Source organism: Danio aesculapii, chromosome 25 (assembly GCF_903798145.1).
Source record: "Danio aesculapii chromosome 25, fDanAes4.1, whole genome shotgun sequence".
NCBI lineage: Eukaryota > Metazoa > Chordata > Actinopteri > Cypriniformes > Danionidae > Danio > Danio aesculapii.
In genome coordinates this window covers 8,341,655-8,361,737 of record NC_079459.1, presented here as the reverse complement: position 1 = coordinate 8,361,737, position 20,083 = coordinate 8,341,655, and the positions used below count along the sequence as shown (strand labels likewise).

At 35.1% G+C, this 20,083-nt stretch overlaps 1 protein-coding gene across 1 annotated transcript in view; it reads right to left on the bottom strand.

The window, feature by feature from the left end:
- LOC130218992 (uncharacterized) overlaps window positions 1-10,604 on the bottom strand; it is a 45,136-nt gene extending 34,532 nt beyond the window's left edge. Inside the window, exon 1 of the mRNA XM_056451268.1 lies at window positions 10,390-10,604. Coding sequence (XP_056307243.1) covers window positions 10,390-10,455 — 66 coding nt within the window. The 5' untranslated portion in view covers window positions 10,456-10,604. The remainder of the gene's footprint in view (window positions 1-10,389) is intronic.
- Between the last annotated feature and the right edge of the window lie 9,479 nt (window positions 10,605-20,083).

Below are 20,083 nucleotides of genomic sequence, written 5' to 3'. Positions count from 1 at the left end.
TTTTAAAACTAAAGAAGATAGCAAATGTCATTTATTTATTTTAATTAGTTAGCCTGACATGTCTACTGTTACAAAATATTATAAATGTTTCCTAAAATAAAATATATTGTGTTCAGTAGGAGAAAAAGTAGTTGTTTTTAACCTGGACATTTAAAAAGAACTTATTTTACAGTAGTAATCACAATACCGTGCGTGAAACCATGATATTTTTATCCAAGGTTATTATGCTGTACCATCAGAAACTTATACCGGCTCATGCCTAATCATAACATATACTGAAAATAATCAAACCATAGCTGTATGTGAGGAACAAATGAACAAAAAGGACTCTAAACCAAACAACTGGTACAAAACAATTACATTGTAGCAAAAGTAAGAGGCAACATCTTGATGAAAAATTGTGTCATTATTTACAGTAAGTGGAAGGTAAAACCTTGAGCCTATACAAAGGCAGCTTTTTGGAGTGACTGAGGTGTCTTTTGGCAGTTGGTGTGCTTAGAAACTATATTCTTTGACTGTCTATTACACTGTTGTTGTGCTAAAGTCATAGAACAGCAGGCCTGAAAGCAGTACTACTTCCTGTAGGCTGAAAGAACAAGGTGGCCAAAGCGATTGAGTGGTGAGAATAACAGGAAAAGAATGATGTAAACTTCTTGAGGCTGGGCTTTCCACCATCAGTGACCCCCAGACTGTCTGGCCTGAGTTTCAGGTTCAAGCTGATTTTGCTATTATTTTTTTTTTAAAGATGTTATTGTAAAGTCTCTGGACAGAAGGTGGTTCTTAATCATTAAAAAACATTTCAAAACATTTTTAAAAACTATCAGCTCAGAGTCTTAATTATGCTACAAAAGTCATAAGAAACATTTTAAAGCCTGCAATTGTAATTTATGGAAAACTGGAAGATTTTCAAGTGAGCTTGCATGAGGATTTAAAATTTTACATCACCATCTTTTATGACGTGTCCATCTATAAACAACACGCACATTTGCATGTGTTCCAAATAATTCCATCAACCTGCTTTCCATTCAGATCTGCCAAAATCCTTTCAGTTTAAAAAAACACCTTTTAGAAATAGTACTCATGGAAATAATATACTTTGTAAATGCAAACGTGCAAACAGTGTTTTAGGCACTAAGTCGTACACTATTTTTTAAATTAAATGAAATGCTCACTTAACTCACTTAAATTAAGACCTAAGTAGTGCTCTTTAATGATATTCAATGTATATTTAATAATGATTATTACTAATTAATTTAATTACATACAAAATGAAGTTAGTTATTACATAATATATGTGTAATCAAAATATTTGCATATATTAATATTTGCATTTATTAATATTTATATATAATGATGTCATTTTGTATGTGTATATGTACATATATATGTATATATGAGCAATATCACACAAGTAGCAGTGCAATATGGTGGTATATCGGCACTGGTGGGAGGCGTACGTTGCCTTAGTGTTCCACCAGTGATGATATACAGCCATATTGCATTGCTACTTATGTGATATTGCATTTATACAAGTTCAAGGACATAATCAAGTATATCAAAAGAAAATCAAACACAAGAGTCTAAAACCCCTTTTTTAAGAGGAACTACTTTCTTCCACCACTCATTCACATCTGCAGCTGACGTCAGAAAAGCAGAAACCATTGCTACTTCACAAACGTCACTTTAGAGCTAGTATATGAATGATTTTCTAGCGTAATGTCTAAAGTGATGACAAAACAGGTGATTTTGCAGACATTTAAAGATTATAAGGCTGAACGGCATGAAATGCCATCAGTCTACAGAGATTTCAGTATTTTTCTGTTGCAACTGGAAGATCACAATAATTAACCCTGAAAAAGTCAAAGCATTTTAAACACTACCAGATTACTGTTGTGTTTGCAATAAGAAAAACTCTAAACACATGCGAGCATTTCTTCTTTCTTTCTTTTTAATGAACTAGTCTGCAATAACGAAAACAGGAGACTCATTAGAAACGAACAGATGGCCAACCAAAAAGTAACTTAGAGTTATACAAAGAGTGCTGTATGTGGGTGGAGTAATACACAATGGTGAAGGTTGAAGAGACTGGACGAGTCCTGTTCTATGCAGAAGCTAATCAGATTCAAGAACCAGACAGAACTGTTGTATAAATACATATATGAGTGATTCTCACGAAAACTTAGTTTAAAAATGTTCAAACATGAATTTTTTTAAAATGTTTAAATTAACTTTTTATTTTTGCAGATAACTGAAACAAAGTCTGGAGCATTTGTCAACATTAATTTAAAAATATCTACAAATCATTTAGTATCTTTTTGAGCATAAATTTCCAAAATAAGTAATAAAAAAATCAACTGTCTGCAAAATTAACTCTGTTAAAAAAAGTGAATTCACTTTGACATTTTTTAAAAAAGGGATTATTAACAGTCATGTACAGTTGCTTGAGATTCTGAAATAACATTTATTTTTTAATTAACAGGGTTTTTTATTTTGATTGGTTTTTCTCAATACCGAAACACCCTACACAACTGACAACACTTTTTTAAATATATTTTGATAAAACCAGATGTATTTTGAAAACGATGTGGCTAACCTGAAAGCGCATAATTTGTAGATTATGCACATGCATTGAAAAGCAAACAATCAAAAAATAATAATAAAATAACACTTAATGAATAATGGTTTATATTTATGGTTTATATTTATATTTATACACAAAAACATTGTATCATATTTTGTCGTAAATATTGACATTTTTGATGTGTGTATTTGTGTACACATAATAAATATACACACACAAAATTATGTAAATGCAAACTTTTATTTTGTATGCGATTGATCGCGTTTAATCGTTAAACAGCACTGGATTTGATCTTTTTTTATAAAATTTCCTACTATTATTGTTTCTTAAAGAGCCCATATTATGGGTTTTTGAAAATGCCCTTCCATGTAGTGTGTAACACAGCTCTAAGTGAAGTGAAATATCCAGCTAAGGCTTAAATCTGTAAGTGTACAGTGTTTAAAACTGTTGATTCATCTATAAAAGAGTCGACTCATAGTGCTTCAAACGAGTCGTCTTGATAACGAGTCATTAGGTGTTTCGCGATGACGCAGCCACGAAACACAAGCCTCGCCAGTAGTTACGCGCGCAAACCAGGGAGATTTGAAACCTGCGGCCCCGCCCACTAACACAGAAAAAACACTAGACGCACACACACAGACGCCGCCGGTCGAATGAAGTCACGCTGTGCTCAGATGGATAATATTGACAGTCTCTACCCAAAGATGAGTTGTTAACCTGGTACAGTACACGCGGTTACTCTTTATATTCTCTTATCACATGTAAGCCACGTTAAAAACGCGACGCGTGCCGCTTTGTTTACGGATTTAACGTTAAAGGCTTTTGTGAGCTCGCGTTCCACTGCCGTTTGTCGTTGCTATGGCGATCGATCGTAAGCTAGGAGACAGGAGACTCGTGTCACTTTCCCTAGTTCTTCTGAGGAGCGTTGTGTGTGTGTGTGTGTGTGAGAGAGAGAGAGAGAGAGAGAGGAGAGAGAGAGAGAGAGAGAGAGAGACTCGCGTCGCTTTCCCTAGTTCTTCTGAGGAGCGTTGTGTGTGTGTGTGTGTGTGAGAGAGAGAGAGAGAGAGAGAGACTCGCGTCGCTTTCCCTAGTTTTTCTGAGGAGCGTTGTGTGTGTGTGTGTGAGAGAGAGAGAGAGAGAGAGAGAGAGAGAGAGAGAGAGAGAGAGACTCGCGTCGCTTTCCCTAGTTCTTCTGAGGAGCGTTGTGTGTGTGTGTGTGTGAGAGAGGGAGAGGGAGAGAGAGAGACTCGCGTCAATCTCCCCAGTTCTTCTGAGGAGGGTTGTGTGTGTGTGTGAAAAAAGCCTTACACTATGAAGCGCGTGTGCACTGTGACTACTTTTATATAGTTGATTACCAGCTGGGCATTTCACTCTGTCTCGTGCTGAAGCCTGTCACTGTCGACCAATCGCAGCAGGCTGTCATCGGTCCAATCAGCGCAGATTAGCTTCGTGCTGAGGAGGGGTTTGGGAACAAATGAATCGCTGAACGATTCATATGGGAGTCGCTGGGATAATTAGGTAAAAATAAATGCAGATTATAAGACCATCAAAGTGTTTTATGACCTTGCATGCATATTAGACTGTTGTTGGAGACCCTTACAACCTAAATATGACCCTATTTCATGTATAATATGGGCTCTTTAAATGACTAAAGTATTTGTAAGTAAGTCAGACTTGTATGGATTTATTTCACTAATACAAAATGGTATTAACAGCCTCTTTTGTCATTTTATATAATTAATTGAGTAATAAATGATTAATCATACTGAATCATTAACACACGACAAAATGAGGAGGCATTTTCTTTTCATTTAAGACCTTTAAGACAGAAATAAACCACAAAAAAAATGTCCAAAAAAACAGTACATTTATATATTTACCTATATTAAAACTGACACATATGAGTGTGTACTAAAATACTGCCTCCACCAGGAGCATGAGCAACTTCTGTTTACGTGCACAGACTGTGCTCTTTCATCCGCCTAATAATTTGGGGTTCATGGAGCTCAACTAGAGCTCTGTGTTACAGTAGCACAATTATTACTGGTTCATTCCCAGGAGAATCACATACTTATGAAAAGTGTACACTGAATACTCTGTCACTCGTGTTACAAAGCCTCTGCAAAATGCAAATTTGGTGAGCTAAAAATAGGAATAATATGAGAAAGACACCTTGCCACACAAATGAACCCAAATTTTTATTAGTAACAACAGTCATGCATCATTTTTTAAGGAGAACGGTCTCATTGTGTGGAAAGCTTTAATGATTATAGATGAAATTTGTAAGATAGTCTTTATAAAAGCACTTTCTATGCTATATATATAATCCATTTAGAATTTGAATAAAACTCTTGTTTTTCCTGCTGCCACAGTATGAGAACCAGTCTCGAAATTGTCACAATATATGACTCATTCCACCATTGCGGGTATTTCCAACCATTAATTTTTCTTAAACTGGAATTATATACAACAAATGTATAATTTACAGTAAACTGAATCCATTACTAATGTAAAATAATACAAAATGCTTAAATATGATAACATTTCATGATTACTCATTCAAACTTCTGATTAAACCTTTTAAACCTTAACAGAGTTGACATTTTCCACCATTTTGTGCTTTAGCTTAAGATGCTAACATGTCTAAAACAGTATTTTAGATGTTTTCTTCATCGTTTTTAAAAAGTGAACTGAAATATTACAATAACAGAGTTGACAAATAACTAAATCAACTATTGGTGTATCGTAAACATTTTGTACAATTAATAAGAGAAGTATAAATGACATGCCTCAATGCCTTCCAGTGTTTCTCATTGCAGGAAGTGAAATCAGAGCATGCATTGTCATGAATATTACCTTTATTACTATATTACTATGACTATTATTGCCATAGGTTACCAGAATACAAGTACAGACACACAAAAAACCTAATGTATTTAGGGATGTAGACCTGGTCTTCTTAAGTCTGCTTATGTTCAAACTGGTCATCAATTTGGAGATGAAAGATTATTTAAATGACTTTGAATGTCATGGATGTTGGATCCAAATGGACTTGTGTGGGTATTTTTGGAAAGTGCTGATACTGGGATTTCCTCTTCAACTACTGTATCTCCTTCCACTTTTACTTAAGTACATATTTTCGATGAGTTTAATACTTTTACTCCGATAGATTTTTTATGAGCTGCATCGTTACTCGTTACTAGAGGTGTCAAAATGGTCGATATCGGTTCAGTAATAGATCATAACGGGTTATTATGTACTGACGTCATTTATCTCCTATGTGCGGTGTCGCAATACTATGGCGAAGGACGGAGGCGCGAGGGCGAGTGAAGGCGGCACAACACACGAGCCGCTATTTCACTACTACAGAGAAATGTTGTGAGACTCAACTGTTCATCTCCTCTTGGCTGTTAAAGCGATACTTGTGGATCCAGACCTGGGCGTGTATGAGGTGCAAGTTTTCTCCACTGTGTCTATTATAGATTACCTGTGATAACCGCGTATTATACATACATAGACTGTAACCGCGGCTGTTCTTCCCGCCGTCAGTGAACAACGCTTTCATTTCTAAAGCCGATAGCAGCCCTTTCTGTTGAGAAGGTGAAGAAAATACCAAATAATAAACTGTGTTTAAAAAGCCGGCGGGAGAATATTTACATTAGTTTATTTGCTATAAATGCTCCTGCTGTCTTCTGTGCATGAGTTTTGTTTGATACATTCAGAAAGAGTGTTTCTTTGAGCGGGTCAAATTAAGGTACAGTTCATATATCTTACTGCTGTATTAAAGGACACAATTGTATTACAAGTAACCATTTAACTGTCACACCAAGAAAAAAACCAACATTTTCCCCCACAACACCATCCCATAATTTCTAAAATAATCAGCCTGTACCAAATGGTTGAGATGTTGGTTTATGGTAAGTACCAGAATGAATAAATATACTATCAAAATATGAAGTTTAAGACCAATTTAATAAAAACAATCAAAACAAAACATTTTTTGAATACTAAATCATAGCCATAACCCATAAAATATTTTCAGATTTTCATTTAACACAGTAATATACAACGTTTTCTTTTTTTTTACAATAAAATCAAAATCAAGTGAATTAGAACGTTCGTTACAGCGTTTACCAACAGTAAATTGTGTCCGAAATGGGTTTCAATAGCATTTTGAGTGGATTATGGACTGTTTTTGTGACAACACAACTTTGAAAGGTGTGTGTTAACGCTGTTATAATCTGTCAGATCTGTGGTTCAAGCGTGAGAGAAAAACAGTATTGTAAGTCATGTTTCTTTCGTTCTGCTTAAATGACGTGCTCCCAAAAAAAGAGATTTAAAATAAACAAAACAATATGTCTTTTGACTGCATTCTTTAATACTACAATTACACAATACTTGTACTTTTACTTTCAGTACGTGAGTAGTAAATTTTGAAATAACTACTTGCAATACTTAAGTACAAAAAATGTTGAATACTTTAGGTACTTTCACTTAGTTTGTGGCTTAAAGAGCACTTTTACTTCTACTCAAGTCACTTTTTGATAGAGTACTTGTACTTTTACTTAAGTCTGGGTCTCTAGTACTTTATACATCTCGGTGTATCTCTAGGGTTTACAAAAATGGTCCAAAAAAGAGACAAAATACAGCAAGCAGATAATGGTTTGCATTGATATAAAGGCGACACAACAGATCTTTTCTACTGTGATCTCCAGAAAAGTATCTATAAACAGACACCTAAAGCTGTCACAACTTGAAGCAGAGGGACTACAGCAACAGAAGTTAGCAGAAGGACTCACCAAAATTGTACAAGATGACAAAAATTCTGCTTAATCTAATGAGTCTTGATATCGTTTCTTGACACACACTCCACTTTTTGGGAAGTTTCCAAGTCTCCAAGAGGTAAACAGTTGAGTTTTACCATTTTTTAACCCATTCAGCAAATCTGAATATGCTAGCTTAGCATAAATCATTGAATCAAATTAGACCATTAGCATCTCGCTCAGAAATTTAAAGAGTTTTGATAATTTTCCCATTTAAAGGATGACTATTCTGTATTTACATCGTGTACTAAGACCAAAGGAAAACGTGAAGTTGCTATCTTCTAGGTAAATATGGCTAAACTGTTTTTTTTTGAGTGAGATGCAAATGGTCTAATCAGATTCAATGATTTATGCTAAGCTAAGCTAAAAGTGATCCTGCCAGACCCAGAGATTGGCTGAACAAATTCAAAAATGGTCAAACTCAACTATTTAATGCTAGAAGAGTTGTAAAAAAAGCATATTTCCAAAAAAAAAAAGAGTGTTCCCTAGCCAATCTGAGTCATGTTGCGCACCATATTCATGCCTTGATGTGACCATAACGTGAAGGCATTTTACAACAAAATATTTCGCAAAGCTTGAGTCCTCTTAAACTGGTTTCTTAAACACAACCTCAGTAAACTTAAATGACCTCCACAGCCACCAGATCTCAATCCGATAAAACACATTTGGGATGCAGTGATACAGGAGATTTGCATCATGAATGTGTAAAGTAATCAGCAAATCTGCAACAATTGTGTGATGTCTATACCAGCCAAAATCTAAAAGGAATGTGTCCAGCTATTTGTTTAATCTATGTGATGAAAAATTAAGGCAGATTAGAAGGCAGAATAGGGTCCAACCCAGAATTTGCAAGGCTTACTTTATAATGTAGCTTTAACACCCTTATTAATTCAATCTTATGATTTTAAAACCGGGCCTGTTGTATAATTACAAATGTAATTATATCAATGCTTACTACATTGCAATAAATATGTAGCCAATTAGAACACAATATGTAGTCTGTTAAAGTAAATTACTGACCATTAAAAAAGTTGAAAGCACTAAGATCTGTCACTCTAGACAAAAGCATGTGCTGAATGATGTAAATTTAATCTTTAAGTTTAGAGAATGTTATCTTTCCAATCATGAGCACTCATTAATAATGACGTTTTACTTGGTTAAATGTAAGGACCAACAAATTTATTATTTTATATATTTTTTAAAGAAATACTGTATGAATTACATAAATCATGTAGAGTACCATTGGTTTATCTATATTCTACACAATTCTTTTTTTAAAGCTACAAATTACATATTGCAATTTAAAAAAAATAAATAAATAAATTACATTTGGCTTTTGTGGTAGACTGGTAAGATCTGGGCCATGTTTTTGCTGTGTTTCTTAGAAGTCATTTTTAAAAGTTCCTTTTTCTGTGCTGTATGAATTACTGTATAAAATTAGGGCTGGGCAAAATGACGGTATATAGTATTATATGGACAAAACAAAAGTCAATATTTCATATTATGCTCTATGATTTATTTTGTGTTGTCAAGACAATACACTGTTTACGGTACTAGTTTTTCATAAATTATATGAGCGCAATTTTACATACAGGGATCATTTAAAATAAAAAGTATTTACATGTAGTCAATATATTTAAACTATTGGTTGAACGCAATATCTTTATATATCGATATCAGGATATTAGATGTTATATTATTAAAAATCTGCGAAAGGATAATTTGTTTCCCTTCCTCTAATGTCACACTTTTGGGGCAATACTGTTCTTGTGAACTAAATGCTGCTTAATAGCTAACTAAATCTAGATTTTTTTTTCCGGGTATGAATAGCAGTGTTATTTGGCAGAGTAGTATGCTCCCTTTGGTGACAGGAAGATGTAATCACCTCCAAAAAAAATTAATTGTCATAGAAGTTACAAAATATATGCTATTTTCCTTCAATCTTTCTTCCTTCTTTCATTTCTGACTAATAATGGACATACAAATGCATCTTGTCTATGGTTTTTATTTACCAAATAAATACATTTTACTCGAAAAGGAAAAAAATCATAAAAAATACTACCGCATAAAAAAAAATTACATCTGGGTCCATACTATTTAATAATTAAACAAATGATGGAGGAAAAAAACATTTTGTCAAAAATTGCAGAGCAATATATAATCAATTCCATGCAAATGTCAACCTTGCCATAAAAAACATTAAGTTTTCACCAAAAAAGCAAAACCGTTTCTATGTTTTTGTGTAAGCAAGTATTTTACAGTACTGTAAAAATACTGAAAAATGTCTCTGTGAATGTTTTGAACAATTATATTTGATTTAGCAAAGTCACACAAGTGCCAATTTCACATCGGTCACATGCATAACGAAGCTTTTTCCCCATAAATACAAAAATGTTAAATAGAATAAAATCAATCATGTTTGTTCTATAGAGAGCCAACTCTTATCCTTTTGATTAACATTGTTTCTTTGGGTTGTGAAGTTTAATTCACAGAATTTCTTCAAAATATGTTGTATGTAAACTCGCAAACGTTTTTGGTCACATCTGTAATGCATGTTTATTTTCCTCATTTAAAATATATAAATATGTAAGATATTTTAATATAATGTTGTATACTTTTTATGTGAATTTATGCTTTGAGGTTGTAACTGCAAATGTCACATGCAAACGGTGGAATTGCTCATATATTAATATCAATACACTTTCTGTGAGACTTGTCATTTAGCAAATAACACGATAATATAGAAGATTTGGTGGGAGATCTGGGGGAAATGCTCACCTGCTATTTCAACAACACGACTGACTGACAAACTTTGTGCTTAAATTCGCTTATTCTTATCAAGGCAATACTAAATTCAAAATCAGTCGTTATAACCGCAACAAATGTTTTCTCTGTGCATTTGTTGTAGTTAATGAAATACTAGAAGCGGAAATTCAACATAGAAATATTCATTAATAATAATAATAATAGTAATAATAAGCTTACCTGAAGAATGACAAAGAGCACAAGCACTGTTGTTTTGCAGACAGTTCTGATATTAAGATGCCCCATCTTACTTTATGGATCGTTATTGTCCAGAATATTGAACTTCACATTATCTTCAGAGAAGTTTCCCCGCAACTTTTCTCAAACGTTAACTTCTCTATATAAAGACTGTCAGGTCCTTGTCAAATCGCACAGATCACGGATGTGAGAGGTGTGAGCTCTCACTCAAAAGTGAAGCTGACTACTGTCATCATCAGAGTAAAACCATACCGTTAACGTAAGCACTGCTAATGTTCCACCTCTGCTTCGCTGCACGAGCGTTACTAAACTCATCGCTTCGTTCAGCGCTTGACCAGAAGTAATGACTGCTATTCCGCCCCCTCAGTCCAAACAGGAAGTTATAATGTCCAGTATTTTAAACATGCCACTGTTGATTCCCAACTTTATGAGAGCATGGGAAGCAATTTTGTTTTAAACTTGATAAAATGAAACCTTTTGAACTATGTAGGCCTATTTATAAACACTTGCTATTTCCACAGATGTGTGAATGGCTAATATTTTCTGTTTTAGTTGCACTAAACACATTAAACACTTCTGCTTTCCCAACACTGCTTATGTTCTGATCAAAATTTGCATAACTCTCACATGAGGCACATAACAACTCGCTGCATCAGTGTCGGTGCCATAAACAATCTATCATACAATCTAGCACACATATTTTACACAAATATGTAGTGTATAAAGTTTGTGATACACTATAATCTAAAGTGTCATAAAAGGTTCTTTCAAATCATCTACATCATGATATTCAACACGTTGTGGAGACCCACAAGTCCCACAATTGCTGTAAAAAATGCTGGGTTCCACACAATCATTTTGTGCTGTGTCAATATGAAGGAATTGAGTAAACTTATTGTTTTTGACTAATTTAAGTCGATTGAACTTAAAACAATTAAGTTGTCTCTAAAAAAAAGAAAACACTCAATAATTGTGTTGTTTCAGCTCATTTTAAATAAGTAGGGACATTTTTGCTCTCCATGAGGAAAATGACTCGTAATTCTACAAAATGAAGTATTTAACACTTCATGTTTACACATTTTTTTTTTCAAAAATATGTAGTGTATATATATATATGATACACTATAATCTTTACTCTATAGTAAAAATTACTGGTTCCTCTTCATAAGGGAACTTCTACGTGTGTCTGTATAAACAGACTTTGGGAGTGCTTTAGACGACCAATCATTTCTGAAGATAAGAAAACGGGCCAATGAAATGCCAATTGAATTGGCGGAACTTAGCTCCACAGCTGAAACTGATGAGCCAATTAGGGCTATATCAGTCGGCTGCTGGAGCCAGCTCATCAGAATTGTTGCTTCAGACCCGATCTGAGACTGAAGAACCCTTCTGCTGAGCTGACTTCCAACGCTGAAGGAAGCATTCCCTTCACCAGTGCGGGGGAAGACGTTTAAGCGGCGGTTGAGCTGGGTTTCCCGTCCCCTTGGCGTTTCGCTGGTGAGCGAAAAAGAGCAGTTTCTATAAAGAGCAGAATTCCCTAAGAGAGCACACGGCCGTGTAGAGCGTCTTTTTAAAGATGTCGTTCGACCGTGCATTTCTGGCGGCGGTGCGTTTCAAGTTCAAAGATGCATTCTGCCTGAACGTGTCCTAAATACTTTATGAATTTATCAGTAATATATTTTATGAAATCTGAAAATAATTAGCTTTTTATTATAATCACTGAAAATTACACAATTTTTAAATCACTCTCGTGACCCCTTGAAATTACTCTGCGACCCCCGCAGGGGTCGAGACCCCCAGTTTGAGAACCACTGGTCTAAAGCACTCCCAAAGTCTGTTTATACAGACACATGTCTCCGTTCCCTATTCGGGGAACGTGGGTTACGTACGTAACCAGGGCGATTCAAATCATCAACCTCATGGTATTCATCATGTTGTGGAGACCCGCAAGGCCCACAATTATAAACTGTAAAAAATGCTGGGTTCCACACAGTCGATTTGTGTTGGTTTAACATGAAGGAACTGAGTAAACTTGTTGGTTTTAACAAATTTAAGTACATTAAACATAAAACAATTAAGTTGTCCCCAAAAACCTCAAGACTTGTGTCGTTTCAGCTCATTTTAAATAAGTAATGTGGACGTTTTTGCTCCCCGTGAGGAAAATGACTCAAAACTTCTAAACAATGAAGTGTTAGAAGTTACACTTTTTTTAATTACAAAAATATGTTATGTATAAAGTATACACTACACTATAATCTATCCTCTATAGTGAAAATTACTTGATTCAAATCATCAACATCATGTTATTCATCACTTTGTGGAGACTCACAAGTCACACAATTATACACTGTAAAAAATGCTGGGTTCCACAGAATCATCTTGTATTGTGTCAACATGAAGGAACTGAGTAAAGTTTTTTTTTTTTTTTTAATTAAATGGATTGATCATAAAACAATTAAATTCTCATAAAAAACAACAAGAATAGTGTTATTTCAGCTCATTTTAAATAAGTAGTGTGGACATTTTAGCTTCCCATGAGAAAAATGACTCAAAATTTCTACAGGATAAAGTATTTAGTACTTTCTGTAAGGTTAAACATATTTCTTTACAAAAATATGTAGTGTATAAAGTATACAATACACTATAATCTAGTCTTGTAAAAGGTATGCTACTTGATTCAAGTCATCAACATCATGTTATTAATCATGTTGTGGAGACCCACAAGTCCTACATTAATACTCTGTAAAAATGCTTGGTTCTACACAGTCGATTTGTTTTGATTTAGCATAAAGGAACTGAGTAAACTTCTTGGTTTTAACAAATTTAAGTGCATTGAACATAAAACAATCAAGTTGTCACAAGTGTTGTTTCAGCTCATTTTAAATTAGTAGTGTGGACATTCTTGCTTCCCAAGAGGAAAATGACTCACAAATGTAAATAAAATATTTAGTACTTTCTGTGAGGGTTGAGTTTAGGGTTAGGTTTGGAGTTATGAAACAGAATATTTCAGGTAAATTCCCTGACTGAGCTTGGCCCAACAACACACATTTATTTGATTGTTACTCACTATTGTAATATGTTTCTTCCTGCAGATTTCCTAAACCCCATTCTGAACATGCTTACTTAAGGTCCAGACAAACATAGTGCTAATTATACTTGCGCAATACCCATGAGAGGAATAACCAGGCTCGCACACAAATATTTAAAAGTCCTCATGCTTTTCTTGGAGATTCAGTGTTTACTACAACAACTGTTTGATAGCGTTTTAAGATTCTTCTAAGTAAAGAGCCATGCAGACATGACTGCGGCCCTTGTCACTGTTCTGTGTCTCTTGGGCTTGGGTGGTTCCAACATCTACTCCAATCAAAAAAACTGCCCCTCTCCTTTCTTTTATGAGTGGGCTTCGTGTAAGCAAAAAACTACAGCATAAACATAGAGATCATATCAATATTATATTATTTTTCTTTCCCTTTTCTACCTTGCAAACTATAATAATAAAGTAATAATGTTTTTTTTTGATAATGTTCAGTCTTTCATTTAATTCAGTACCATGCTGTTATGGTGTGTTATGAAAATTCATATTTTTGCAAATAATGCACATGGATTCCATTCCAAACTTGTTATTATTAGTTACGTTTCTTTTGGCCTGTGTTTCTGGGTTGGGAGCGTGTCCATGAAAAACCAATTATGTCAAAATTATTAAATTATACATTTTTTAATTACAAAAAAACTAAGAGCACAAAATACCACAGTGTTGGAGATTATATAAAACAGTTCAGCACCTTCATGAATTTGAAACATTACAACAAGTACAGCGCAATGTGGACAAGGATTGACAAGGCATGGACAGAGGGGACATGTCGCTACCAATATCCACCAATTACTGAAATAACTGATTTCCAATAATTGAATCGCTTTCGAAATAAAAAAAATGCTTGGGGTAACACTAGATTTTGATGGTCCATTTGAGTATTAGTATATTGTCTGCTTAATATCTGTTGATACAGACATTCAACAGACATTTAACTGACTATAAAAAACTTTGCAAACACATGTCATCTTACACTAACCCTAACCCCAACCTAACAGTCTACTTATAATCTATCGAGAATTAGTTGGCATGTAGATGCAATGTAACATAAATTCAACAAAATAAAGTGTGACCATGCTCCGTCCACCCTTAGTAACCTAGATGTGCTCAAAGGGTTAAATCCATAGACAGATATAATAGATATTAGGGATAAAATAGTTAAAATGTGTCACATGCCTCTCTAAATTTGTGTACATTCATACCTCCTCAAAGCCAGATTGCAGTAAAATCATGTAAATTGACTTTTGCAGCATACGTGGTTCATTAATTGTTATTTGTATTATTAAGTGTTTAAAATGTGTCTAAAAGCACAAAACAGAATTTGTGCTGTTTAAAACATGCACACTAGTGATATACACCCCACTAATATCAAGAGCAAATCCACACTTTTGGGACTAGACATGTTTTTTGAAAGTTATACTATCGTTTCTTCAAGGCCAAATTACACTTACGTTAACCCAAAACTGAACATTTGCTCACTGTTCTCTTGTTCCAAATCTGTTTGACTTTCTTTCTTCTGTTGAACACAAAAAAGAAAGCTGGAATGTGAGTATAAACTCACCGGCCACTTTATTAGGTACACCTGTCCAACTGCTCGTTAACACAAATTTATAACCAGCCAATCACATGGCAGCAGCTCATTGCATTTAGGCATGCAGACATGGTCAAAACGATCTGCTGCAGTTCAAACTGAGCATCAGAATGGGGAAGAAAGGTGATTTAAGTGACTTTAAACGTGGCATGGTTGTTGCTGCCTGACGGGCTGGTCTGACTGTTTCATAAACTGCTGATCTACTGGGATTTTCACGCACATAAATAACTACATAAATAACTACTTGTTACAACCGAGGTATGCAGAAGAGCATCTCTGAACACACAACACGTCCAACCTTGAGGCGGATGGCCTACAGCAGCAGAAGACCACACCGGGTGCCATTCCTGTCAGCTAAGAACAGGAAACTGAGAGTACAATTACAACAGGAACACCAAAATTGGACAATAGAATATTGCAAAAACGTTTCCTGTAATATCTAGTCAAATATTAATTACTATCATCATGGCAAAGATAAAATAAATCAGTTATTAGAAATGAGTTATTAAAACTATTATGTTTAGAAATGTGCTGAAAAAAATCTTCTCTCCATTAAACAGAAATTGGGAAAAAAATAAACAGGGGGACTAATAATTCAGGGGGGCTAATAATTCTGACTTCAACTGTAAGCTGACATGACTTGAAAAGTTCATTTGATTCAACTTAAAAATTTAAAGGCATTAACAATTTTTATGCACTGCATGTGCTTATCCCATGTTTTTACAAGCAAGAACACTTTTGGCATGAACTGCCTAAAAGTAATAGCAACGCTTGACTGTGCAATCAGCACTTATAATAATCCATTAACCACAATAACAGATTCTGTGTAGTAAAGCATAACTTTCCGATTGATCCTGCCTAGTTTGGCCCATTGTGTAACATACAATAAACAGATTCCTGCTTTATTCTCTTTGTTTGAATTGTAATGTCAAGCCTAGTCTTATTTTTTGTGCAAACATCATTCAGGAAACAGAAATCACGTAGATTGTTTTTATTAAATACTTGATTTAATGCCAGTAGTTCAGACTATAGTGTGCTAGAATGCATGACTGGTTTTTAGATGTCCTGCAACCCGAAGGCTGCTGAATATTGGCCTTTCTTTAGATCATTAACTCTGTATTTACATAGTTTTCTCTCCCTGAATACCACTGAGTGTGACCTTGTGAGAAAAGTCATATGGAGCATTTACAGGCCGAGCCTAATTGTGACAAATCCCCAACTGAATTCCGCACGTCGATCCATGACGAAAACAAAATCTAATCAAATCAAGAATCAAAAATCTATTAATATTTTTAACATTGGCTTATACTCAGATAGCAAAATCTATCTGGCCCACTATCTATCTTTTAAAATTGTTGCAAATTTATTAAAAATAAGAAACCTGAAAAATCACCTGTACAAAAGTATTTACAGCCTTTGCTCAATACTTTGTTGATGCACCTTTGTCTCTGAGGTCTACAGACAATTAATTCCTTTGTCTTCATGCTTGGTTTGTGCTTTGACATGCAGTGTCAACCCTGGGACCTTATATAGACAGGTCCATGCCTTTTAAAATCATGTCCAATCAACTGAATTGACCACAGGTGAACTTCAGTTAAGCTGCTGAAACATCTCAAAAATGATCAGTGGAAACAGAATGTACCTGAGCTCAATTTAGAGCTTCACGTGATTCTTCATGTGATTTCATGAGCTTCATGAGCTTTATGTGATTTTTCAGGTTTTTTTTTTTATAAATTTGCAACACTTTCAAAAACTCTTTTTTCACATTGTCATTATGGGGTATTGTGTGTAGAATTTTGAGGAAATAAATGAATTTAATCCATTTTGGAATAAGACTAACATAAAAAAATGTGGAAAATGTCAAGCGCTATGAATACTTTCCGGATGCACTGTATATGTTGATATGGCAATGTAAACTAGAACCCAGAATCTTTTAGTGTGTAATATAAAAATGTTTGTTTTTAGTAATTTTCTTTGCTTAACGTGCACACAATCATTTTGACCACATCAGTGACTTAATTTAGTAGTAATATTTTGTCATGTGGACATGCAATTAACCTGTACAATATTTCTATAAATTCATTCATTTTCTTTTCGGCTTAGTCCCTTTATTAATCTGGGGTTGCCACAGCGGAATTAACCGCCAACTTATGCAGCACTTGATTTTCGCAGTGGATGCCCTTCCAGCTGCAGCCCATCTCTGGGAAACAACCATATGTACTCATTTACACTCATACACTACAGTCATTTTAGCCTACCCAATTCACCTGTCCCACATGTCTTTGGACTGTGGGGGAAACCAGAGCACTCGGAGGAAACCCACGCGAACGCAGGGAGAACATGCAAACTCCACACAGAAATGCCAGCTGACCCAGCCAAGGCTCAAACCAGCGACCTTCTTGCTGTGAGGCAACAGCACTACCTACTGCGCCACTGCATCGCCCCTTATTTCTGTAAAATTGATTATTAAAAATAAAAATCAATCATTTATCATTGTCCCACAAACATGTGTGGTCTCAGTCAAATGGAGTAACCAGCAGGGTCAATGAATAAAATACTGGAGTTGAAAAGGCTAAATATAATGTGTGAACTGCACCACTCATGTCAAGCTGTCACATTTTGCAAACACTGTGAAAATATGAATCATCTCTGCACGTTTAGGAAGCATAAAGTGTTAGTTAATAAATTAGCCCAGCAACACGAGAAATTTTAATGTCATTTTAATTCATATAATCTCTAATAATGTGGCCCAATAATATTAAAAACTTTTCCATCACAAGTTGCTTATAAAAATATGTATTATTTATTAAGGAAATAATATGAATTAAATGTACAGGTTGATAAAAGTTCTTGCTTTATATTTGCTAAACTTACTGCAGATATTCATATTTGACATGAAACTTACTGGCACATGTTGACACATGAACTAGCTCCACATACAGTAGCAGTTTGCAGGGGTTTCCTCCGGGTGCTCCTGTTTCCTCCATAGTCCAAAGACATGCAGTATAGGTAAATTGAATAAGCTAAACTGTCCGTAGTGTATGAGTGTGAATGAGAGTGTATGGGTGTTCCCCAGTGTTGGGTTGTGGCTAAAAGGGCATCCGCTGCTTAAACATATGCTGGAATAGTTGGCAGTTCATTCTGCTGTGGCGACCCCTGATTAATAAAGGGACTAAGCTGATAATAAATGAATGAAGGTAATAGAGCTAAGCTTGGAAACAACTTGGTTTAAAAAAAGAGCGAATACATTTGTTATTTAGTCTGTGAAAAACAAATTTTACCACATATTGTATCAGCTAGACCAGAGATGCCCAAACTAGGGCCTTCGGTCTAAAGTTGGCCCATTCTAACCTTTGATTTGGTCCACCATCCCATTTGGGAAGAGCAGGAGAATAATTGGGAGGTGGTTGGGGCAAATATCTTTGACAGGAATCATCATTTCAAATTTAATCAGTGGTGGAAAGAGTACTGAAAAATCATACTCAAGTTAAAGTACCATTACTTGCCTAAAAATGTAGTGCGAGTAAAAGTATCTGTTGTAAATATTACTCAAAGTATGAGTAAAAAGTAGACCTTTCAAAAGTTCTCAAGAGTAGTGAGTAGTGATTATTACACTGTAAAAAGCTGATGTGTTTACATGTAATTTGTGGATGTGTGTAAACGTAGCATTCTGTAGTGCATTTAGTTATTGCCCAGCAGGAACACAACGTCATCAGACGTTAATATTAGGTTAGATTAAGGTTGTGATGTCAAGTGACCAAAATCTAAGCATGTCCAAGTGACCAATCTAAGTGACCAGCATCTAAGGACAATGTTATTTTGATGTGCAATAATGTCGTCAAATGACGTTGATATTTAGTTGATTTTATGTTGTGTTAATAAGTGACCAAAATCTAACGTTGAGCCAACATCTTAAACCAACATCATATTGACGTCAAATACTGACATTTATTCATCAGGTACGGCAACCAAAATCCAACTTCTGACAGACGTCAAAGTGGTAACGTCCACACAACGTCAAGCTGTAACATCATTAGACATTGACATTTGGTTGATTTTAGGTTGGATGTTGATGTAAGCCTATGTTGGGTTCTGATGTCAAACCGATTTTCAATTTCAAAGAAAATCCAATGTCCCCATGAAGACTGGGCACGATTTTGGACATATTTTTGTAGTTTGGCAGTTCATTATGATGCGATTTACCTTTTAAGTGCGATTTGACTGGACAGGAATCACAGGACTGAATTTTCTAATCCTCATAGACAAGAAAAAATAAAATAGTGACTGCAGGTTGACGGAAAGTAGTGGAGTAAAAGTACTGATACTGCACTAAAATGTACTCAAGGGAAAGTTAAAGTGCACATAAATTAGGAAATAAATTTAAAAAATAGAAACTTTAGTGTATTACAATACAGTTTGCTAGATTCGGCCGACAGCCCTCAATCAAAATTGAAATTTATGAGCAGCACATGGAACTAAATAAACTGTGTAATTCAACTTTTTACGGCTAGATGGCAGACCTTCCCTGTAACTAAAAATAAATAAAACGAAAACATTCAATGTTGTTTCTCCTCCAGAAGAGGGCGCCCGTTTAAAACCTTCAGTGTACTTTAAAGCGAATAAAATGTAACCAACACAATTAAAATGGCCAAAAAATGTAGCTATTTCGCACTATTAACGCTGAATAAAAAAATGAAACACAGTTCGTGTAGTTTGTGCGTCATTTATTTTAATATAAAATACACAAAATGGCTGGAAACATCAGCACACGGTTAAGCGCCTGTCCAGCGAGTGACCTACAAAGTGCGCACTAGCCCCAACGCGCAGCTCTCTTTAAAACCTCAGTGTCCCTTTAATCTGCGGATCAGCGCGCTGACGTCAGCTAACCCCCTGGGCCACAGGCTCCCATTGGCTGGAGATGACGTCAACGGCATTTTTTTCCTCCTGAACCATGACCTCATCCTTAGTTCATTTATAGTGCCTAAGTGCACCTT